The sequence below is a fragment of the Anser anser genome (assembly GCF_964211835.1).
Source record: "Anser anser genome assembly, chromosome: 1".
NCBI lineage: Eukaryota > Metazoa > Chordata > Aves > Anseriformes > Anatidae > Anser > Anser anser.
In genome coordinates, this window is record NC_139720.1 from 21535603 (window position 1) to 21561260 (window position 25658).

General features: G+C 38.3%; 1 protein-coding gene across 6 annotated transcripts in view; it reads right to left on the minus strand.

Annotated features, from left to right (window-relative positions):
• Nucleotides 1–25658, minus strand: part of IL17REL (interleukin 17 receptor E like) — a 63875-nt gene that overhangs the window by 5711 nt on the left and 32506 nt on the right. For 4 of the 6 annotated variants that reach the window (XM_083809315.1, XM_083809313.1, XM_083809317.1 and 1 more), the window contains 12 exons: nt 24268–24295; nt 18447–18596; nt 15500–15609; nt 13912–14026; nt 12304–12348; nt 11342–11481; nt 11107–11178; nt 8408–8462; nt 6484–6647; nt 4109–4156; nt 2812–2869; nt 2297–2442 (listed from right to left, as the gene is read on the minus strand). In XM_083809315.1, coding sequence (XP_083665441.1) covers nt 2297–2442; nt 2812–2869; nt 4109–4156; nt 6484–6647; nt 8408–8462; nt 11107–11178; nt 11342–11481; nt 12304–12348; nt 13912–14026; nt 15500–15609; nt 18447–18596; nt 24268–24295 — 1131 coding nt within the window. The remainder of the gene's footprint in view (nt 1–2296; nt 2443–2811; nt 2870–4108; nt 4157–6483; nt 6648–8407; nt 8463–11106; nt 11179–11341; nt 11482–12303; nt 12349–13911; nt 14027–15499; nt 15610–18446; nt 18597–24267; nt 24296–25658) is intronic. The other 2 variants (XM_083809314.1, XM_083809318.1) reach the window with 2 other exon arrangements.

A 25658-nucleotide genomic window follows, 5' to 3' on the forward strand; every position in this document is an offset into this window, starting at 1 on the left:
CAGCAGTTGGTGTCATTTTGCCAAGCACAATTTGGACAGCACAGGAAGAGAGCTGATGTTCCTGCATTTTGTGAAGTATATAACGTTAAAACAGAGGACAGCCTCCCTGCCAAGCCTGCTGACACCAGGCTAGTCACTGAACATCTTCACTTCTATCCCCTGGTGTATGTGAGTTGAAGGAATGACCCTTTCTTTGCAGTTCTTTTGGGTTTCCCATCATATTGTATGCCAAGAACAAGTTCAGCCTTAGGGTAAAATTGTCCTAAATGACTGTTCTGACACTTAACATTTGATTGTTTATGGTTTGTCCTTAAGACAGTGTTAGTTTGTCCACTAATAGCTTTGCATCCTACACTGTTTTCTTTAGTGTGGCAAACTCCTAAAATAATTTAGGGTAAATTAGGTGAATGTGTTCTTACTCAACAACAACTGAACAGGGATTACTAGAAGGAACATCGGTTTCTGGGAACACAGAGCTAAATCATGATGAAAATTTTGTGTATATTGCTCACAGTGGTGAGACAGGAACTGTACGTAATTTACGTTGGTTCCCATAGTGTCAGAGTAGCTGAGGAAATCACAGCTTTGTACCAGAGGGGAGGAAAAAGCATTTCTAAATGCAGCATTGCCCTTCATGAAAGACACAGTGTAACACCTGGCTCTGACTTATCAGTGCTCTACCATTACCTTTCTTACTTTGCAATTCACACAGGGAACCTTTAAAACTGAAAGTCTAAATTCCACAGATTTTATTTGAAATAAGCCATCCGAAAGGAAGTGCCACTGGTAAGTGTTCACTGAACATAGTGTTTGACAACTCTGGTAGTGTACAGATCTCCGTCTCTGCCAGTAATACAGCACTTCCCCAGATATCGTGCCCTATTAGAAGAGACTCTTGATAGCTCCACCTGTGTTCTCAACTCTCAAATCTCTTGGCAGAGCAGTTACCACTTCAGCACATCCTCAGCTTGTGCAACAAAACTCAGAGTTGGAAATCTCTGCTTTTAACAGCTGGTCTGTTATACTCGGAACCAGAGATGTAATAAAAACCTAAACTGATTCATTAGAAAATAAATTCAGTGTCCACCCCTTTGAGTTTAGGAAGTCCTAATTCATAGTTGCCTGCTTTTCAACTACCCTTTGGTATGTGCACCGTGCACACTGAAAGGATCAGAGGTACTTCAAAAATCAGTTGCAGCTTGTACCTGCAGATAATGACAAAGTACAGCTAGAATATATCCTAAAGAGGACAGGTGTAGGAGCTACAGCATGCTTGTGTCTTCTACAGCACAGCCCCATGAAGAGAAGTCAATGGACACAACCATGAATAACAGTAGAAATCATAAGATCGAGATTTCTCAACTTTCTCAAAATCTGGCATGTGACATCTCATACACTTGGTAAGTGGGGCAATGGCAGGAGCACACCTTTGGGGGTGGACATAAGACTACTGAGAAGCTGGCAGTTGAAACAGCGGGGTGTCTACTAGCTCCTACAAACTATTTTGTTAATATTCTCCTAATAGAAAAATAATGCTATGAGCACTCTTGCTTTTTGACCCCGCTTTCCAGATGTACCTCCCAACAGATCACAGGTACGGCCAACAAGGTAACTGGTACACAGGCCTGAAGGGCAAGGGCCAGCCACAGTGCTGCACTGAAAACATATGGGATACATGCTTATTTGCAGGAGAGGAATGAGGCTCCCATTTCATGACAAACTGCTGCCTGAAATAGCAGTCTCACCCTCCAACAATCTTCTCCCTCTCTCCCTTCCTTTTGCTGGAAGAAGCAGTTGTGTACTCACACAGTCAGATGGCTCATAAAGTTAATTTGGCTGAAAACTCACCTTTTTCTGTGTTGAGATTTTTTTGGCGGCCATGAGGTTTAGAGTGGCTCAAGATCATTGTGGAAGTATGCCTCAAGTCTTCAATTTCATGATGTGAGATTTGAGAGGTCAGCTGTATCAGTGACCCATATATGAAAAGCTAATAGTTCATATATCCATAACACAAATAGTACACCACCAAAACGGTGTTAAAAGAATAAGAAGGTTCCACTCAATAGTCACTTTCTTTGATGTGACTTATTTGACTTCAGCATCCTTATTTATATTTTGCACAAAGTGAGGTCAGAATTAGAACTACATGCTTTAAATGTTCTGGTAATTGTTCCAATAAGTACATGCATGTGTTTATCAATGTTTTCAAGCTGCAGAGCAATAAATGGAGTAATAAACAAATGCAGTTAGATTTCATAAAAAGTATCACAGTCTTGAAGAAATAATATATACAAACCGCAGAGACTGAATGGTACATCCCAAGAGAGTCACATGAGGCCAGCTGCGTCTTGTTACACACAAGCACTGAGAAGTGTGCCTTGGTTTGGGACGTGAAGAAAACTTGTATCTGATCTGCAACTGCAGCAGTTCTCATTTTCCAAGCTGATATTAGGGGGAAAATACTTATTTTTAGATGTACAAGGACCATATTTTGTATTTCAAAATGGTGTATTTAAAACAAAACCTTTTTAATTAGTTGATAACTAATGAGAAAGTAACTATTCTCATTACTTTTCTCATTACTTTTTCATTATTATTCTCTCATTACTTCTTCATACTGATAAACACTTAACCTACTGGGAAGTTTATACATAAAAACAACAAGCTGTCAAATCTCTTTGCTATAATTTGTAAGCTACAATGATGTGAATACATTTCTAAAGTGAAAAGTTACTTACTGGAGAAGGCAAGTGAGTGATTTTTATTATTTTTTTTTTAATTTAATGATATGCAGTAAAAAAATGTGTTTACCTGGAAATTCTCCATGAGCGAATGGACATTTAACCCAAGAGCCTTGCTTGGTCGTAAACTGAAACCAGAGAAATCTGTTAGGAAAACTGATTTTTAAATTTCAGTCTGTGGCTACAGATTCAAGTAGAGATAATCAATGCATTCCAGAAAGGCGCAGAAAAAGAATTCACAGCTTTCCTGCTTTATAGTATCTTCCAACACTTGATTTAAATTAGGTCCACAATTCTTCAGATATTTACACACACACTAAATTTTACAGAAACATTGACTTATATGTAGCCTAAAAGAAAATAATAATATGCCTTTATTAATCTTACGTAGCATTTTTTCTCACCAGGAATAATAAACAGTACTCCAGCAAATGTAGTGTATTGATCATTTTTATTGTTGAATATTCAGTACGGGAAATATTCCACATTAAGTTTAATGCATGCTTCAGAGTTTGCATCTACAACCTTTTCTTAAGCGGTGAACATGGAGGGCACAATCTGACCCGTGTCCTATCATTGCTGCTGCACTTCCAAAGAACCTCCTTGTACTGGGTCTGCTGGGATGGAGTTAACTTTCCCTGCAGCAGCCCAAACAGTGCTGTGCTCTGCACCTGTAGCTAGAACAGCCCTGGAATCACTCCAGTGTTGTGTCTATTGCTGAGCAGTGCTGGCAACATCAGGACTCCCTCCAAACGCCTCAGAGCCAGCAGGCTGGGGGTGGGCAAGAGGTGGGGAGGGGACATCACCAGGGCAGCTGACCTAAACTGACCAAAGGGATATTCCACACCATATGGTGTCACGCTCAGCAGTAAAAGGTGGGAAGGGGAAAGGAAAAGGGGAGGTTCTCGTTATGAAGAAGTCTGTCCTCCCAAACAACCACTCCATGTATCAAGGCCCTGCTTCCCAGGATGTGGCCAAACATCGCTCGCTGATGGGAAATAGAGATATTTTTTTTCTGTGTGCTTCTGTGCAGCCTTGTCTTGTTTTCTTCCTCTTCCTTTTCCCTTTAATTAAATTATCTTAACCTCAAACCATGAGCTTTTTTTCTCTTGCCAGCATACTTTTTTTCTCCCCATCTGGTTCTGAGGAGGGGGAATAAGAGAGTGGTTGTGGTAGAGTTCAGCTGCCCAGCTGGGTAAAACCACCACACTCTTATTAATTTAATCTTTCACGTTTCTTTCATTCTTACTTCCTATTCATCAGAGCTATGAAACAAAACATTAATCCTAAAGAATATCAGCAATTCATTTTTTAAAGCTGACAGACAGAGGACAGGAAAGATGTCTTGTACAAATAAATCACTTTACCTTCATGCAAAGTCTTGGGTGAGTGTCCACACGAGAATATTTAACCTGCTTGAAAAGACAGCACTTGTCATTAGCTAGTTTCATTGGCTAGTTTCAGAAAATTAATTACCCCAAATTTTCTTGGTTTTATTACTGAGAAAGGAACTGGTTTATTTGCTTTATAAACATCTTAGTAAGTTACTCACATAAAATACTAAGAAACTGCTACTTTGGGTTACTGAATAATTATCTTCTTTTTATCTGTAATGTAGCATTTTTATAATCAGCCTGACCCTTTAGAGTTTAATTAATTGATTTTGTGGTGACTCATGTACAAAATTCTGGTTACACAGTTGTCTCCTTCCAGTCCCTTTTTTACCACTCATCAACAGCACTGCAGAACATTTAAACACATACTCAAAATTGTTGTTGAATGAAGACTTCCACCTTAAGTTTAGAAAATTCTCAATTTTCAGTATCCCTATTCAAGAAAAAACTTAAACATAGACCAAACTTTAATAACCTAAAAAAAAGTTGCATTCTTGATTAACAATTGTTTACCTCCCCAAAGGCTTCACCATAAAAAGCCTTGTCTCTTATAAAACATTAGTACCTATGTAAGTGATGTTACTATAACAAACACCATTGCTCAAGTGACGGAACACAATGGATCCAACACACAAAACATAGTATCATGACCAAAGTAACACCTCTTTCATGTAACTTTTTTGAGGACAACACAAGGGATGTCCTTAGGCTTATCTACAGTAGGTTCACAGAAGATATTTCCATGAGAGTCCATTCAGAACTGGAGACAGAATTGCCATTGGTAAAGCCCCACCCTCATTAGAGAGAAGAGTCACGTAGCATTTGGGCCTAAGTGCATAGTTGCAGAGTGTGTGGCGTTGTGTGGATTTACTGGGGAAGCTGGCAGTATTTGAAGAATCTCTGCAATTGTCTCCAGCGCAGTACACAAATGTTCTTCAAGGTTTACAGTATAAGAAATGGACTAAATGTAATGTGTGATTCTGTAATACCAAACTTTTTGCAATGGAATAGAAAAATTCATCCTCTCCAATAATATTAGTTCAGCCATTAAAAGCAATAAGTACAGGAAAACACTCATTGTCTGTAATAAACCAACCTTGGACTGTGTTGAGTAATAGATATGACCATTACCAGCCAAACCTCATTATAGGCTTATTTTTCCTTTTTTTTTTTTTTTTTCTCCTGCAATCAATGAGCTGTGCTTGTTGTCAGCAGATGATGAATCCCACAGGGACCACTCACATGTGTAAAATTAAATATATTTGTTTTTGCAAGATCAAAGCTTTGTTGAAACACATAATATGGTGAATCTGAACAATCACTGAACACTTGGCCAAGAGTTCCTAATCAAAAAAGCATTCAAAAGTTTTGAGTCAACTCCCCCAGATCATTTCATCAGAATAAGACTCATAAAGTTTCGAAAATTAAGAATTTGATTGGTTTGCTTTTTGAATTGTTGCCTAAAGTTTACTAGCTCCTCTCAGCAATCAAGAAAGCCTGAAACTTACTTTTCAGGATGAAAGCTGGAATTCTATCCAACTTCATAAATCCAATACATTCAGTATCGTGAGATTTATGGTTGAAGTATATAGAAGTTCAAGATAATTGCATTTAAAGTTCTTTTCAACTTTAGAATATAAATGCTGGAAGAACTGAGCAATGCCCACAATTTCAAGACATTAAACCCAGGCTGAGGCAGGCACTTCAAAGAGATCTTAATAGAGTATAAAACTACCATGACCTATCAAGGTACCATTAGCTCTCCAGTAAGATCTAAGGAGATTTAGATTCATCTCACTTATATTTTAGATGTCTAAATGTTAAATATCCAATCCAATCACAATAGACCCTTGTCATAGTCAGTGAAGAGAAATGGGTACCTTCAGAGATGCATCCCTCTGAACTTTTTTATATACCCATCATCAGATGAGACGAGTTGTCCTTTGAATACGTCTGCTTCACTTGCTTACTTTAAAGGGAATCTGAGATGAATAGTTCAGACTTGAACACCTATCTTTTAGACAGCAAAGTCAGGGAAGATGAATCATGTCTTTACTATAAATGAAAAGCAGACCCTATTGACCCCAAAGAATTTAGTAAACATTACTAGCTTTACAGTCATCTCCACATTTTATTTGTAAGTAGTGAGTCAGCCATTATTGAGTTTTCTGAATAAATTATGTGGTTAGAGTACAAGAACAGACTGTGGCTATGAATAGTTTCAAGTATCAAAGAAGAAGAGAGGAATTTGCAACTGCTCTTACTCCAAAGTCTAGCTGTTCATATTATGCATTGATTTGGTCATGGCCTTCACTCTCAGTGGTTGAATATATCTGCATAGCTCTTACCTTCTCAGGAAAATGTTTGGAAGAGTTTTGTATATCTTCACAGTGGTCATTAGACTTCGTTAATCTGCATAGGTTAACCATGACAAGCACAGGACAGGCTGGTTCCCAAGCTAGGGTTTGTGTTGCTGGATTATAAACAATATTATCCCATAGCACCTTTGTATCTGTGAGAAAAAGTAGAAACATTATTCAAAATGTCTAAAAATGAATAAAAACCTTTCCTAAAATTAGTACCTATGTATGTGCTTAAAACTAAACCCATTGCTATTCTGTTCCCTTGTCATTTACACCAATCAGCAGTGTTTCATGCTGTGACAGTGTAAAACAGTAATTCATCCCACCAAAGTGTTCGCATTTACTGTACAGATAATCTCATCAACCTGAGAGCTTAGCCTGACCAGTCTCCTACTATGATGACAGATAGGCATCACCAGGGAATGATGCTTTAGATCTTAAGTAGGTCACATAACCTCCTGGAATTGCATTCCTTGACTATCAATCATAGAAGGAGTATAATGCAAGTACATTTCTAGCCAAGGACCTTCAGTATATGGTAGATTCAAATGAATTCATACGCTAATGATTGGAGGTTCTGGAACTGGAGGCTCAGGCTCCATGAGCGTTCTGAAGAACTTACATGCACATAACACAATGAATATGTAAGCTATAGACAGAGCATGAGTGTTCCTGTAAGTGCTCTCTATTGCATAGTGTCCTTTCCCTTTTTATTTAGTCAAACTGCACTCCATTGCTGCAAAGGGATGGTAGTGTCACAGTCACTACATTCTGCCACAACAAAATAAAACAAAAGTGAAGCCTGGGTTAACTAAAGAGGAAATTGCTTCCATTCTAACACAAATGTATTGGTCCTGCAAGAACGTGAAAGCATTGCAGTGGATCTCTATGCAGTTTAATGGAGTTTGGAGGTAGTGCTGGAGGTTGATGTTTGTAATTGCTCTCATAGGTTGTTTTTTGTTTTTTTTTAATCAAATACTAAAATCCCTTACTGGACTTCTCAGCATCATCTGGAACAAAAATATAATTGTACTTATGCTGGACTAAACAAAATAAAACTATTTTTCAGGATGTACTTTGTTTATCTCTTTGGTAGAACTTCTGGTAAAGACCTATACAGTATGAGAATTTCATTTTCAGCTGTCATCTCAGACCAAAATCTGACTTTGTTGGAACAATTTATGCAAATAATTTCCCATTATGTATAGGAAGTTCCATATGCAGTTAACTGTCATCTTTCTCAATTCCCATTAGCTTCCCTTTCTCAATTCCCAGTAATCTTCCATTTATTACTGGTTTCCTGTTTGATAACAAAATGTGTTTAAAAACCTGTTTTCACCTTCATTCATTTCTTGTTCTTGCTGTTAATGAGCTAGCTTGAGATATCTATTGTAATAAATAAGTAGGCACGCTGATTTTATTGCCTGGTTATCTACTCTCCTATGTGTTATAACTGACACCAGAGAAGAAATTTTTAAAAATACTCCTCCTTCTGTATCAGCACAAGAGCAAGACATTTTGAGATTTTTTTTTGACAGGGAAAAAAAAAAGAGCGTCTTATTCTTCATCTCTCCTGTCTCTCCTTTAAGCTAGGTGTCAGAAACCTTCTTCAAATCTTTCTTCAAAGCCCTCTCCTCACGTCAGCATTCCTTCTGACCAGTTTGCATGTGACTTCAGAAAATGTGGGAAATGACTAGAAAGTTACTTAGTGTTTATATTGGCATGAATTTTGTGAACAATTTGTTCTGAAAGTAAGTTATTTCTTCTACCCACAATATAACAAACCAATGTGATGATTTCCTTGCGGTGTTGCAATGCCTGGTTTTCACCTTAGATGAATTTCAAATTGTGACATATTACTAGAACTGCTGAAAAACACTGAGATAAAGAGTAATCACAAAATACTTGCCATTTTCAAAGGGACAAAGTTGTATCCTCCTTGCATCCGGAACTGCCAACCAACCCTATAACCCAAAAAGTTGCCATTAACTAGAAATTTTCAGGAACACCAGTTTTTAACATTTCAGAAAGAATGTGACAGAACAAACATCCCACCAAAGACACATACGCTATGTTTATTAGTTTGGGGAAGCATTTTTTTAAAGTATATTTTGCACTAGATATCTATTTTATTGTTCATCATCATGGGGATTGGAGCTGATAAACTAAGGTGATTTCTTCTGCCCCTATATTCCTACTATTTCTAAGTCATATATTTTAGCCCAATTTCATTTAGAAAGTCTCACAGTTTGATTTTCATTGTTTCTTACAGTGTCATTATATTCTAGGGGTAACCAAAAACATTAGAGAATCATAATACAAGATCTCGTGGCTTTTGTTATGGTTAAGAATGTATCCTTAAAATCTGAGGACTAATACTAAACCCAGTCCTGCAAGTATCTATGCATGTCTGTTACTATAACCTAATTATTTAGATTCATGTGCAAATATTTTTATTACTCACAGTCCCCATCTGTTTTTTCAGCAATCATGTTGTGGGATTTTCTATATATATGGTAGGAGAAATAATATCTTTCTAGTGATCTCCTACTTTTCAGAGTGAAATAAAAAAAAAAAAAAAACACTAGGTTTGGAAGAGACCTCCTGGTTCAACTTGCATATTTCGCATATTAAGGTATATGATATTAGGTGCCTAAAATGTATACATCTGAATGTGAATTAAATGCCCAAATTCTTATTACAGTGGCCATATGAAGATGTAGACAATGCAGCCAGTGGAGTCTACAGTGCTATCCAGCTCACCTCAAAATAGGCAAATACACTTGGTTCACTGAGTAACTTTATAGGCTCCACTGATTGCATTAGCCAGATTAGCATTGACTAAAGAGTTTGGACATCTAATACAAATGTAGATATCTACATCTGGACATCTACATTTATTGTCTTAATCCAGAAACTAAAACTTACCCCAAAATTCACAGAGAAACTAGGTCACATAGTATTTTTGTATCTTATCAAGGTCATTTTAAATTGGTTTGGTGACTTTTTATTTCTTTTTCTGAAAGATAGTCCAGAACCTTGCTTATCAGATTATCAGAAAAAAATCTGCATATATCCTGAATATATTCAAGGAATGAAGGTTATCATCCTTCATTCTTGTGGCAAGAATCCCTTCATCTTGAAAAAATCTGTTCTTATAAGTGACCGTTCTGATGAATGTTTAGTCAACAAATATATTTTCTCTTTTCCTGTGTTTTACCATGGTAATGAAAACATGTTCATAGAATAATAGAATGGCATGGGCTGGAAGGAACCTACCTTAAAGATCATCCAGTTCTAACAACCCTCCTGCCATGGGCCGGGATGCCACCCACCAGATCATGTTGCCCAGGGCCCCATCCACCCTGGCCTTGAACTCTTCCAGGGTTGCTGCATCCACAACCTCTCTGGGAAACCCGTTCCAGTGCCTTCCCACCCTCTGAGTGAAGAATTTCCTCCTAACTTCTAATCTAAATCTCTCTTTTAGTTTAAACCCATTCCTCCTTGTCCTGTCATTATCTGCCTGTGTAAAAAATCGTTCTTCATCTTTTTTATATGCCCCCTTTAAATACTGAAAAGTTGCAAGGAGGTCTCCCTGAAACCTTCTCTTCTTACACAGCACCTTACACATGTTCTTTGATGTTACACGTGTTTGTTCTGCTTTTTCAGACTTTCAATTCCCCAACCAGTCTAGATTTTTATATACGTCTTCCATTTTTGCTAATCATTCTTGAACACAGATGCAAGAATTGCCTACATTATTCCATGGAAAGCCTTACCTTTACTTTTGTGTCATCTTAGAATAATCTATCCCAGTAGACCTTTACTCAAATTTACATCTGTAAGCATGTTCATTTAAATCATCGTATGATGAACTATTACACCTAGATGTTTTTCCTCCACAGTTAGTTCTAAATTAGGACTCGCAATTCACAAGAATTGTTTTATCAGAGCAAGTACATGAACTTGCACTTCATACCATTATACTTCATCCTCCTTTAGTTATTTCATATATGAAGATCTCTAGTCTCTTGTTTCTCTTCAATTTTGATTACACCACTCAAATGCGTTTTCAGCAAATCTCATTAACACATTCCCACCTTCTGTGCCCATGTGATCACCCAAAACATTTATATAAGACCTAAGTGTGATCGTTAAATAACCTTTCTACTAGCACTTCCCTATTCAACAGAGGTAGTTGAATTAGCCCTCTAATGAGGTATTATCTACCATACAAATCTTGTTGTAAGCCCCATCTTCCTCAGTTCATCTTTTAGTTTCTCATATGAAACTACATCAAATGCTCTGCTGAAATTCAGATAAAAATTGCTGTCATCATTTATAAAAATCAGTCAAATTAGCCTTACACAATACTTTCCATAAGTTAATGTAAATTGTATTCATTTTTCCTTTTATTTCCATGTTTTAATTAGTGTTTTCTGAAAAATCTCTTCTGCATTTACATAACTATAAGGTCAGACGAGCCTTAGTCAAAAATATAGCTCTAGAGCCTTTTCCTACAGATTTTTCCTCCTTTTTTTTAGCACAAATCCCAGATAAAATTTATTTAATTAGAAACACAAGTACATATAAAATCCAGACTGTTACCTCAATGCAAAGACAAGGAAGTAGCTGAGAATATTTCAGAGAAACCGATTTTAAAGTGTCCTTCCCTTTTATCTGAAATGAAAAAGATGGTCATGAATCCAGGACAGTAAATAACTTTCAATAAAGTTAAATAAATACATAGAAGGTTATTTCCTATATGTATGATCTCAATGAGCATTCCTACCTACAATTCTCACACCAGTTCAAGGAAGGAATGCTTCAAGCTTTAACTCACCACAGCAAATTGTCCCACATCTTCACAAGTAAACCATTTGTGACACAAACGAACATAATAATCTTGATCTCGAAGAAAGTTGGATACATTCACTGATATGATTTTCCTTGCCCTTTCTACATTATAATCTAACTTTCCAGCTGAAAAAGAAAAGTCAAAGATGGAATTACTACACCTGCTTCTTTATTACTTTATATATTTCTGACTTCATTATTGCTTTACAAAAGATACAGAATGAATCTTCTACCTTGATAGGGATGAAACTCAACATTTATAGATTCTTACCTAAGATATTTGAATTCATTCTTTTTGTATCCTGTTATTCCTAGAGGTCATTTTATTTTATAATATATAATAATTTTCAAGAGAAAAACTTTCAATATTACTAATTTTTAATTAACATTGTCAATACTGAGAAGCCAGGACATCTACTGATTGCACTTCAACTTCAGTACATGAATATTATGTAGATCATGTACAAATACTTGAAACAGACACACTAATACCACTTCAAAAGCTGATTATCCTAAGGCTACAATCTTGTTTCTTTGAAAATATGTGTAATTATGTCAGATAAATACAATTTCTTTTTTTGTATCTTATTATTATTCACAGGTACATCAAAATTAGGATAGCATTTTTGCAAATTAATCTTAATCTGATTATGAAATCTGTCTATAGACAAAATATGAAACTAGTAATACAAAGTGCATGATAAGGACAAAAACCTATTTCCAAAAGCTTAAGTATTAAATAGATTGTAAATATCTTACCTGCTATCTAGCATTTCCAAGTCAATACAGAGAAACACTGGATATTTCCAGGATTTTAACTATCCAATATATAAGTAGCAATAGATGTAAATCATCTTTTTTTTCTGCTTATTCAGCTATGAAAACATATCATTATATAGGTCACCAGAAATATCTCACAGCTTCAAGTTATATAAAAGATCAGCTCACCCAAACAAGCTGGAATATATTTTCCCACATCACTGTTTTTGCAATCTGTAAAATAGAAGCCAGAAGTTTCTTCAGTGCTGCTTTATTGATACAGATGTGTAATTAAGGCTGCCAAATTATCCAATATCTTACCAACAGTAAACCTATCTCATACACCCCTTTTTAAAGACAGATTTACATCAATTTCCAGACAAATCGTGCATGGGCAGGGGGGCAGTGCAAAAGTACCTTTACCATACACACTGATTACACCTTAACGAGCATTAAGGAGCTATTTCACCAGTGTGGGGTTTCTACTGTAAAACCTCATCAGCAGTTTAATGTGGCAAACTAGGATATAACACTGCACTTCTTTACCCAGTACCTAATAATAATATAAGTAATAATTCCAGTTATTCTTTCCTTGAAAGTCACTCCAATTGTTTACCAGACTCATTCCTCTGCTATAAACAACTGTGTATTTTTATTATTCTGAATTCTCCAGGCTTGCAAAGAATTACTGTATTTAGTTCCTAGGGAGCTTGCCAGAAGTAGAGGCTAGCCAACATTTTCAGAACTAATATCTAATATTTGTATATCTGAAATTTAAATCTTGATTTTAAAAAATTAATGAGTTCATAAAGTGCTCTTAACTCAGAGCACTATTTTGCTTTCGTTTCCCCACACTGCCATTTCCCTGAGGAAATATTTTCCTGTGTTTTCATTTGTTTGTTCCTCCTTGTAAAGTGGCTTAAAACTAGGATTTATAAAGCCTTATTTTTCTCCCTTCATTCACAAAGTACGTATCTACTTCAATAGTGAATTATGGGTTTATCGAGAAAATGGAAGGACTTCTTGAGCAGCCATAACAAGCCTGATACTGTGTGCAAGGGATGATCCTGTACCAAGGGCCATGAGCAAGAGCAGCCCACATACAGGCTGTGGTGATGGGAAGGAAGGACAATTATGGGCAGTGGACCAGGCAAGGGGTCTCGCTTCATTTTTTGCACCACCACTTTCCTGCACCAGCCACACTGGTCGTACCACAGTGCCGAATCTACTTTTATATGGTAGGCACTGTGCGCCAAAAAAAAAAAAAAAAAAAAGGACCAGTGCTATCTTATCTTACCCACTTACATTAAAACAGGTGATAGAACAGCTAGCTAATAAACATAAAAAGTTATTTCTTTACACTTTCTTATTAAGTTTTCCTCAATCTCTGAAACCACATGGGGCCTAACAGAAGACAGCCTATGTGCAGAGATTATGCAGGGCTGAACCTGCAGGCAGAGAAAGATCACATGTCAATCACAAGATAGCAAACTGGGACAAATGCATAGTGTAGTTTAACATCTACTTTGAGATATAAACTCTAGTCTCTGATTTTTATAGCAAGTCAGACATCTACATGCACTAAATAAATTATCAAAATATAGAATAAAATTGATGCCGGCATACATAATGTAGTACCATTTAGATCAGCCTATCCCAGAAAGTGAGTTGGCTTTGCATTTGGGTTTAGGGTGGGTTTTTTATTTGTTTGTTTGTTTTGTTTGTGTTATTGTCTTTTTTTTTCTCTCTTTGAAAAGATGTTTCTTGAAAAACATCTGTTTAAAGATGGTTTCCTACCTTCAACATAGTATTCTTGACTCATCTTGACGTCACAGTAATTTGGTACTGTTTTCATGGTCACATAGATGTGCTGTGCTACACTGACTTCAAAGCAATTGAATTGTACCTGCACCTGTTTAAAACATTTATAAAGTCAGGTTTGTGTGTGAACTCCATACTACATGAAAAGCACTAGTTATTAGAATTAAGCGAGCAATATTCTTTATTTAAACTGATTTATATTTACAATGAGCATTAAGCATCCTCAGATATTGTAGCATTAAGAATGTAAAAGGAGCAGATAACATTAAATTAAAGGATTTCAAAAAGAATCATTACTTCTTATCTTCTTCACCTCCAGAAATCCAAATATCTACAAACTATCAAATAATCCTAAAAGAAATACAGGTGCCCAATGTTCAATGAACTTCAAAAGGATAAAAGGTCTTTTGTACTACCAGAAGTCCTAGTTTTGCAAGCATTTTACAAGCACAAACACTTGCAGAACAGGAAAAAGAAAAAAAAATGTCTGCTTAAACATTTAACGGCAACTTAGCAACTTCAGCAAATTTATTCATTCCAGTAAGTTTCTGAGACAGAAAGTATTTTAGGAGGCAAAAGTTGAGGTCCAATTACAGTAGGTCATTCCCTCACTGATAACGGTAACTACTACATTCCATATTGGTTTTCACCTGGATATACTCCTATTTGGTACAAATGCCTTTAGAAGGTAACATTAAGTCACATTTATATTCATTCAACTGAAACTAAGAAAATGTTACTAAATATGTTTGTTGAACCATGCCTATAAAACTTACCGTACTCTGAAAGCTACCAATTGTTCATTGTCAGCCCTGCACTGTCTATAAGGACTTTTGATCATCAAGTGATACAGAGTGTAAAACGCAACTGGAGTTTGGGAGAACTTTGTTTCGCACATGTGATCAATATAATGTTACAGATCACATGAAGTAACACATTTTGTATGGGATTAATAACAGTTATCCACCACTAATTGAAAACAAAAATTCTCATATTTTAAAGAGTGGGTCAAGCATGGCTTTTTTTTTTTCTTTTTCAGTTGCAAATTTTAACAACAAAGACTTCTGCGTTTAGTTTAGCACAAAATTGTACTCTGGTTTTGCAATTATTATCATGAGTTTAGGACAGATGTGCACAAGTGCTTAGGCACTTGGCTGTCTTCTAGATATGTAAAGTCCATTGACATGGCTGGACCAAACTAAATCTGTATGCACTTAATGGTCCCTGTGGAATTGTGCTTCCTAGCAATCGGAGGTACAAAGCTTCCCCACAATTTGGTAGTCACAAAAAGAAAGCTAACAAGATAGATGTGAAAACTAGGCTTTGCAGAAGCAGCTTCTCTTGATAAAAGGAAAGTGGAAGAAGTGTGAAAATAGTAGAAAATCAAATGTCTGGTTATAAAAGGACATTTTGTCATGGAGTATCATTTGACAGTGATGAAGAGTATATTTCATTGCAGTTTTCCACAAAGTCAATCAGAGAATAAAGAGAAATACAACATTTTTTTTCCAAAGGCTCGTAAACATTTACATGAAAAACAACCCCCCCAAAAAAAGGAGTCTACCTTCTTTCCATTAAGCATCTTGCTTTTTTTCCTGGCAAATCTCACATTTGTGCACTGAGATTGCTGTGTGTCCAGTGAAAGAGAACATATTTCCAGCCCACGAATATTTTCTGAAATGAGTTAAGAATAGATTACAAAAATGTAATTTGAGCAACTTTAACAAAAACAAAACAACAGCAAAAAAATACAGCGTATCTTAAACTTTCCAAGTGAAAGGCACATGTATTTTACCTCTGTAAAAAAAGAGGGACATTATATATAACACACAAATGAAGGTGGGAGCAAGGATTAAAGATTGCTATAAATTAAAGCTTTAATTATGCAAACTCTCATGCAAATGATTAAGCGTGAATCACACCAGGAAATATCTAAATGGTAACGTACTAAGCACATGAATGGCAGGATGTTAGTAAAAATAAACTACGCCAAAACATTTCAGTGCTTTTATTTTATTTTGGTGCAGAATTATAGAATCATAGAATCATAGAATATCCCAAGTTGGAAGGGACCCATAAGGATCACCAAGTCCAACTCCTGGCACCGCACAGGTCTGCCCAAAAGTTTAGACCATGTGACTAAGTGCACAGTCCAATCGCTTCTTAAATTCAGACAGGCTTGGTGCAGTGACTACTTCACTGGGGAGCCTATTCCAGTGTGCAACCACCCTCTCGGTGAAGAACCTCTTCCTGATGTCCAGCCTAAACTTCCCCTGCCTCAGCTTAACACCGTTCCTGCAAGTCCTATCACTGGCATTTACGGAGAATAGGTCCCCTGCCCCTCCACTCCCCCACGCGAGGAAGTTGTAGACTGCGATGAGGTCCCCCCTCAGCCTCCTCTTCTCCAGGCTGAACAGGCCCAGTATGACTTGGGTTGGAAGAGACCTTAAAGACCATCTAATTTCAACCACCCTGCCATGGGCAGGGACACCTCCCACTAGACCAGGTTGCTCAAAGCCCCATCCAACCTGGCCCTGAACACTTCCAGGGGTGGGGCATCCACAGCTTCTCTGGGCAGCCTGTGCCAGTGCCTCACCACCACCATGGTAAAGAATTTCTTCCAAATAGCTAATCTAAATCCCCCCTCTTTTAGTTTAAAGCCATTATCCCTTGTCCTATCACTACACTCCCTGACAAAGATTCCCTCTCAAGCTTCCCTATAGGCCCCCTTTAGGTACTGGAAGAACACTATAAGGTCTCCCCAGAGGCTTTTCTTCTCCAGGCTGAATAACCCTAACTCCCTCAGCCTGTCTTCATAGGAGAGGTGCTCCAGCCCCTTGATCATCTTTGTGGCACTTCTCTAGACTCGTTCTAATATGTCCATGTCCTTCTTATATTGGGGGTCCCAGAGCAGAATGCAGTTAGGTTGGGTCTCATGACAGCAGAGTAGAGGGGGAGAATCACCTCATTCAAGCTGCTGGCCATGCTTCTATTGATTCAGACCAAGATATGGTTGGCTTTCTGGGCTGCAAGCACACATTGCTGGCTCATGTTGAGATTCCCATCGACCAAAACTGCCAGGTCCTTCTCCTCAGGGCTTCTCTCAATACATTTTCCACCCAGCCTGCGTTTGTGTTTGGCATTGTCCTAACCCAGACCAGTGTAAGACCTTGCACTTGGCCTTGTTGCACTTCATGAGGTTTGCACAGGCCTGTCAGACCTCTCAGGCCTGTCATGGTCCCTCTGGATGATATCCCTTCTCTCCAGCACTATCGACCACACCACACAGCTTGGTGTCATTGGCCACATTGCTGAGGATGCACTCAATCCTACTGTCCATGTCACTAACAAAGATGTTAAAGAGCACCAGTCCCAATACTGACCCCTGAGGAACACCACTGATCTCCACCTGGACACTGACACATTCACCACAACTCTCTGAGTGCAACCATCCAGCCAATTCCTTACCCACTGAGGTCCATCCACCAAAACCATGTCTCTGCAATTTAGAGACAAGGATATCATGGGGGACAGTGCCAAATGCTTTGCACAAGTCCAGGCAGATGATATCAGTTGCTCTTCCCCTGTCACCAATGCTGTAACCCTGTCATAGAAGGCCACCAGATTTTTCGGGCATGATCTGTCTTTAATGAAGCCATGTTGGCTGTCACCAGTCACTTTCTTATTTTCCATGTGCCTTAGCATAGTTTCCAGGAGGATCTGCTTTGTGATCTTTCCAGGCACAGAGGTGAGATTGATTGTCCTCTAGCTTCCCATGTCTTCCTTTTTTCTGTTTTTAAAAATGGGGTTATGTTTCCCCTCTTCCAGTCAGTAGGAGCTTCATCAGACTGCCACAACTTCTCAAATATGATGGACAGTGGCTTAGCAACTTCATCCACCAGTTCACTTCAGGACCCATGGATGCATCTCACCAGGTCCCATGAACTTGTGCACCTGATCTTCTTCTACAGTGGGCAGTTCTTCATTCTCTCATTCCATTGCTTTCTGGGACTTGGGCTATGTGACTGGAGTTCTTATTGGTTAAGACTGAGGAAAAAAAGTCACTGAATACCTCAACCTTCTCCATATCCCAGGTAAATAGGTTTCCCATTTCCTTACAATTCCCTCCTGGAGAGGGAACTGTAACTTTCAGAAGCAAAAACTGTTTCTTCTGTTGCGGCAGATGGAACTTGTGTTTGTATATGTGTGTAGATGTTTGCATGTGAGAGAGCAAGAAATAACAGCAGTATTCTTGGGGCACTGGTAGAGGACAAGTATAGTACGTTAGAAGTAAAAAATTAGTTGCATTGAATTCATCTCAGTTCTCATTCCCTTGAGAAATTCAGGGGCTTTACCCTGGTTTATAGTTAAACGGTTCCACAAAAAATCTTTCTGACACAACTACATGAAAACACCTTGGACACAAGTATTACACTGTGGAACAAAATTTGGCTGAACAGCTATAAGCAAAAAGTAAACAAGAATGATTCAGTAGCAAATCTGCTTCCTACCATCCAGACTCAGAGATCCTTTAATGTTTAAATGAAGAGAGCATGGGCTTCCTTGGACACATTTAATCACTGTTGAGATCTTCATGCTTTTCAGTATCGTAGAAGATAAAGATGTAGGAGCATCATGGCAGAAGCTGTTAAAAATGCCACCTGCAAATGTAAAACACGAAGACAGAGAAATATTGTATACAGGATATTTCAGGGGGAGAAAACACCAAAGTTAAGCTCCAACTCTACTGAAATCAGTAAGAAAGTCACCATTGACTTCAGCAAAGCCAGTACTTTACCAAAGATATCATGGGATCAGAGAAAGTACATAGCTGCTTGACTTCTCTAGCAATGAAGTGGGAAAGAACTATGTTACAGATGGGGTTTCATAATAAATGTCGTAGTTTAGGGAAGTGTTAACCCAAAACAGGAAGGAATCATACTTTAAGTCTAGAGTGCAGCTAGATTAATACTGTTTCTAAGTAACTAGATCGGTTAGATCATGACTAGACTAATAATTTAAGCTCTTTTCCCCCCCCCCGCCCCCCCCCAAAAAAATCATTACCTGCATATTGTGAGCACTCTCATACGTAATTTTCAATTTTAGGAGGGATTGCCTGATGGTCTCAGATGCTGTTAAAATATAATTTTCACACAAGAGGGCACCATTGCATTCCTAGTCATGGAAAAATCCCTCACACCTATGGAATTGTTTTCCCCTTTAGATAAGCACAGCAAAAGATTTTTATATATATATACATATATATATATGCACATATATATGTGCATATATATATATATAATATCCAGGCCTTCTTTAAGGCATAAACAGAACCTCTGAACAGAACTACTAATTATCATCTAATTTTCCTATGCCAATTTGTTCATGCTCAAAAGCTTGGGACATGGGTTCATACAGCTGATTTCTGTAGACTAATGCAAAAAAAAAACAGTCTTAAGGCTCCAGATCTCATCAGTTAGCCATATTTCAACTCTTTCTACTTCTCAGACTGCTCTGAAAAGAAACCATTTATGAATTTATTTCAGTCATTTATGAATTTATTTCAGTCATTTATGAATGTATGTTAATACGGTGGATTTAATCCCCAATGCATTCCTTAGGCTTATCGATCTCATACACATTGTTTGTAGTCCCAAAAATCAGAGTTGAAGAAACTGTCTTAATGAATAGCCAGGGAATTGGTTTTTGTCCCTTGGCTGTGTGGTTTACAATGCAGCACACCTCACTTTAGCTGCAACTACACAACAGCAGTTTCTCTGAAATACTTCCTACCCTACTAACTTCAGTATATAGCATGAAAGTTAAAAGATACCTAAGTAAAACCAAGTATTTCACTGCCCATTCTCCTCCCCCTGGGGAGAGGCTGGAAGAACAAAAAGAAAAAAAAAAAAAAAAAAAAGCATTAGACCTTATTAGTCATACTGTTTAACATACTCCTAGAAAGTGCTCAACTATTACGAAGAGCATAGTATGAAACAGCAATGTCATGACACTGTGTTTGCCATAAAATACAGGATAATAGAATCATAGAATCGTCTAGATTGGAAATGACCTTCGAGATCATGAAGCCCAACCACCAACCTGACCTACTTGTAGTGGGTTTACATGGCAAGGGTTTGGTAGTGGGGGGGCTACAGAGGTGGCTTCTGTGAGAAGAATCCAGAAGCTGCCCCATGTCAGAAAACAACCAGTTCCAGCCGGCTCCAAAGGGACACACTGCTGGCCAGAGCTGAGCCAATAAAAGATGTTGGTTGAGCCTCTGTGAGAACAGATTTAAGAAAGGGGAAAGAACTGCTGGGCATCAGCAGCTGGGGCAGCAAGGAGTGAGAACCAGCCCTGCAGACCCCAAGGTCAGTGCAGAAGGAGGGCAGGAGGGGCTCCAGGCAGGCAGCACAAGTTCCCCTGCGGCCCGTGGAGAGGCCCCTGGTGGAGCAGGCTGTCCCCCTGCAGCCCATGGGTCCCACACGGAGCAGATCTCCACGCTGCAGCCTGTGGAGGAGCCCCCGGTGGAGCAGGTGGATGTGGCCTGGAGGAGGCTGCGGCCCATGGAGAGCCCCCGCAGGAGCAGGCCCCGGGCCGGAGCTGCAGCCCGTGGAGAGGAGCCCACGCAGGAGCAGGGGGTCTGGGGGGAGCTGCTGTCTGTGGGAAGCCCACACAGGATCCGTTTCGGAAGGACGGCATCCCGTGGGAGGGACCCCACATGGAGCAGGAGCAGAGAGTGACTGTGAAGGAGCAGCAGAGGAAAAGCATCAGGGACTGACCGCAGCCCCTATTCCCAATTCCTCTGCACCACTCGGGGGAGGACATGGAAGAAGGTGGATGAGGGGAAGGTGTTTTAGTTTGTTTTCTTTGTTTCTCACTTCTCTAGCTTCCTAGTAATAGGCAATAAATTTTACTAATCTCCCTACTCTGTTTTGCCCATCACGATAATCGTTGAGTGATCTCCCTGCCCTTATCTCAACCCTTGAGCCCTTTTCATGTCTTTTCTCTCCCTTTCCCTTTGAGGAGGAGGAGTGGGAGAGTGGTTGTGGTGAAGCTCGGCTGCCCACCTGAGTAAAACCACCACACCTACCAAGTCCAATCACTAAACCATGTCCCTTAGCGTCATGTCCACCTGTCTCTTAAATACCTCCAGAGATCAGGATTCTAGCACTACTTTTGGCAGCCCATTTCAATGTTTGACAACCATCTCCATGAAGATACTCTTGTATCCAATCTAAACCTCCTGTCATGCAACTTGAGACTGCTTCCTTGCATCCGAACACTCCTACCTCAAATCATGAGGAAAGGGTGCATCCCTCAACATCTAGCCAAGAATTATTGTCAAACACGGATGTCCGTTGACTCACATAAAATATGCATCCACAATTCTCCCAAAGGAAAGGATGCATGGACAGTAGGATGGAGGGACAAAGCACATCCTTACTTATCCCTTCAAGCATGAAGGAAAGTGCTGTAAATGTAAAGATTGAAAGTATATTAACCTGTACAGGAGCACAAACTTTTAGGGACTGCTGCCTGACTGTAAGCAGGGACATTTTTTCTTGGTCATGATTTTTACCTTCAAACCAAGAACAAATAAGTAATACACTGGATAAAATGAAAAGACTCTTTCACTTTGGATTTTCTTTCCATTAATTTTAGGATACATCTTGAGAATTGCAAAAGATGCTCCAAAATTCATTAATAATAATTTAAATGGATCAGATCATGCATGGACATATTAGTTTGGATCTCAATTAATACATAATACAAGGAAGAGTTTACAGAAAAGAATTTCCCTTCTATAAATCATCACAGACACTTCTGTAATCACAAAAGAAGACTCATTTCTGACTATTTCTTCAGTAAACTTCCCTTAGTATCTTTTAATACCCCTTCGCTCCCCCACCCCCTTTAAATAGTTTCCTCTGGAGCACACACCTCCTTCTTTTTCTCACAAGTAGTTTGGTCTACACCTCAGAAGACATAAATGTATATCTTGCTACACAAACCATCTGCTGAGTAAATCTTGCCTAAATTTTATGTTTGTGAATTGTAACTGTAATTAGCCCTACATGAGAGAGGGATTGTTGCTGTAATAAAAGAATCCTTAATTATGGACACATATAAACCCAGGCATAAAGAAGCCAAGTATTATTATTCAGCATGTAGACACTTTCCTTGTACTTTTGCCATCAGCTTAACCACAGCAGATTATTTTTTTATCTGATGATGCAGCAATCAACCCAGAACTGTCACGACAGCAAAACACACCTTGTGTATCCTTGTATAATAGAAGCCAGAGCTGAGCAATGAATACGCAATAGAAATGATTAGATGGATAATTTGAAGCCTCAGGAAAGAAGATGAAATTGGAGAACAGGAAAAAAAATGCAGAGAAACCCCATTAATAACAGGCCCAGGGCAACTCCCAGTAGAAACTCCTAACTGTTTTCTTTTTTTCTGGTATTTGTACCCTACAAGAATTGTAAGAATCTGAACTACTTAGGATAGTGACAGTGCTAAATCTCTTAGAATCTCTACTGTGCACTAAAATTGCTTCACTGGGGCATCATTCCATGAGTATAAATTGCAGTAGCATTTTAAACCTATTTGCATATGATTTACCACAGTATCTGCTGCATCTGTGCATTAGGATGATTTAACCATCTTCATAAACAAACTAGATACACTCTCCTAAGATAACCACACTGTGCACTTCAGTTAACAAATACCAACATTTGCAACTTAAAAGCACTTGCACCAGTTACGAAACAGATTAAAATGCAGCCTCTCTTTTACAATAGATTTCAATGCACAGTAAATTCAAAGAGTTTCAAAGTTGTGCATCCAGAAAGCATTTCAAACTTGCAAGGATAGTGTTATGTACATGGTGTTATACTGTGCCAAATATATTTTCTGAGTGATTCTTAAATCAGGGGGTCTTGATAAAGTACAGTTAATTTCAAATACTACAGTAACCATTACATACTACTAATAGTTTGGGAGAATGGGAGGGAGAAGGCAGTCAAAGCTCCATTGCCAAACGCTACAGAGCTGATAGCTGTACATTCTGCAGAATAAAGTCATCTTTTTGGTGCAGCTAAAAGCATTGACTACTGCAAAGATGCTTTATTACATAGTTAAGGTCTTTTGAGGTAATTTTACCTCAAAAAATAAACAACAAAATGCATGACTGTAGAAAAGGAAGTATGGAAATTAGTACACACCCATTGTTGCACAAGTGAAGTAGGATAAAAACTAAAAATATGTTTTTTTCATCACTCTTGTAAGGCTGAGCCATCCTACATGTTACTTGTATTAAGGATAGCTGATAAGTCATTTTCAGGCAGCACTGAAAACCCACAACCAGCTCTGCTTCATGTACATCATATTGCAAGATAAGGATCTTCAGTTTACAAATTCTTAAGTGCCTAAAGTTTATATCCAGCTAGGAGTTAAATATCTAGTTTAAGTTTATGTGCATCACCTAAGAACCTTTGGCAGTCAGAAAGAGGGAGAACCCCTCTCACTTCCATCCCAGCACGTAATTCACCTTGTCCTAGGATAGGTGGAATGAATCACCACCTTGTGGTACCAGTAGTGAGTCCCCACTATCTAGATCTGCATTTGTGTAATACCTTGCAATGATTTTAACTCATAACCAACAGTATTGCAAGTGTCCTTCCCTTTCAGACCATGGTTGAAGGGTTTGGTTTCCTCAGCCTGTGCTGCCCAAAGGTATGAAGGCATGCTTCAGCTTGGCAGAGTAAAGATCAATACCCCTGTTTCTCTCTTATTCTATCAACACCCATGTTTCTCTCTTCTTCTCTTCCATGCAGTGTGTGTAACTATGATGAGCTCAGCTGTCTAATACAAATAAGACTCATTCACAGTCCTGGAACCAGCCACTGACGGTTCACTCTGCTTACCAGTAGAAAGCTAATGACTTTTCCATGGGGGACTTTTGACTGCATCCCTTTCAAAGCCACGTTCTTTCTCTCCACCTCAATAGTACGTGCCCCACAAACATCATGCTTTCAGAATAAGACTCAGGACAGCTGGTATCCCACTGTCCCACCCCACAGCACCAGAATCTCACTCACTTGCAATTCAGTGCCTGAGCTTCTCCCTGTCTGTAGACACTGCTACATGGATCCAGGAAAGGCCTACCAATTTCCAGTGTTTTGTACAAGGAAACTTGTAGAAAATACCCTGTCAAATGGCATGGTGATGTGACATGACCAGGAAAACGGATTTATTATCAGCAATAAATTATCTTTATTTTCCCAAAAAAAATGTAGTAGAAAGTGAATGATGTATACTCACTGGAAGGTTTGCTTTTACAATGAATCCCCTGCAAACAGAAACAAAAATATTATAAAAACTTTTCTGAGGAAATGATAAAAATAAATATTACTTAATAATTATACAGAAATATAAACATACCTTAAACAAGTAAGCATATTCACAGACCATAACAGAAATCACTTTCAAAATGAAAAAAGATTTTCAAATACAGTGAAAATGCACACTATTACTTCATATGATGGCCTGATAAGTATAGGGACACAAGATCAGTATTAATCTTATTTTCATGAATTTTCAACTGAGGTGTAACTGTTATAACAAGTCTCAGGTTCTATCAAATAAAGACATAATTTTATCATGCACTGCCATTTACATTGACCAATAGTTTTTTTTTATTGTTTCACAATCAGGCAAAGAAGCTAAGTGATTTTTTAATGGAAGATATCTATAGCTCTTCCGAATGTTAGATGAGTCTTAGAAGATCACACTAGGCCAATAGAAGGAATTATTACAGCAACTGCAAATGAATTTAAGGAATAAGAATTGTCATTTTATTTCTGAGAACTATCTGACTCAGGATCCTGAAAATGAAATTACTCAGGCACAGTGCTTACCATGTTCAAGTGGGCAAGTGTTTTTGTAACAGGCAAAGTGAGCTGACACTGAGATCTGAACAGGTTTCCAGCTATCTTTCAGACAAACTATGTCCATTTTCCCAGTAAAATAAAAACTCAACCACAAACTAAAATTTTATAGAATATAAAAATAGCAAATCTTATTCTGAATACTATGCATTAAGTGCTAAATACAGTCTATAACTAAACAAACAAATATATTTTTCTCCTGTTCTGACATTCAAGCTTCTGACATAACACTTATACCAGTGTTTCTTACTATATGGCATAAAGTATATTCCCCATTACTTTCCTTTAAAATCAGTGTCTCGTTCACAGAGATGCATTTGTCACACCCTCAAAAGGAGCAGGTACCGCCTGGACTCCTCTGGTCTCAAATGGACAGGAAGCTCTTAGTCCTCTTAGAGCATTTCACAACCTTATCAGTAAGCCAACAATCTGCGAGTTTTAAAGCCAGAAAAAGTCTCTCAGTGGACATTTGGAAGTTCTCAAATTGTAGAAAAATACAGAGTTGGCAGCCTGGATAGGTACTAGCGTGACATAAAAATAACTGTTGCTTTGTCTTCCACGTGGCCTTCATCCACAGGTAGTTTTGTCCTCCCCATAAACACAGCTCTAGAGCAAAATCATATTATTTCTGAAGGTGTGAAATTACAGCCCTGTGACAGCTGCACATGCGTATGATCTTACCCTGGGTTAGCTGATAAGTGTACACTTCATGTACACTTCTATCCTTCATGGTTGCGTTTGAGTTTTTAGCTAAATAAGTTTGTT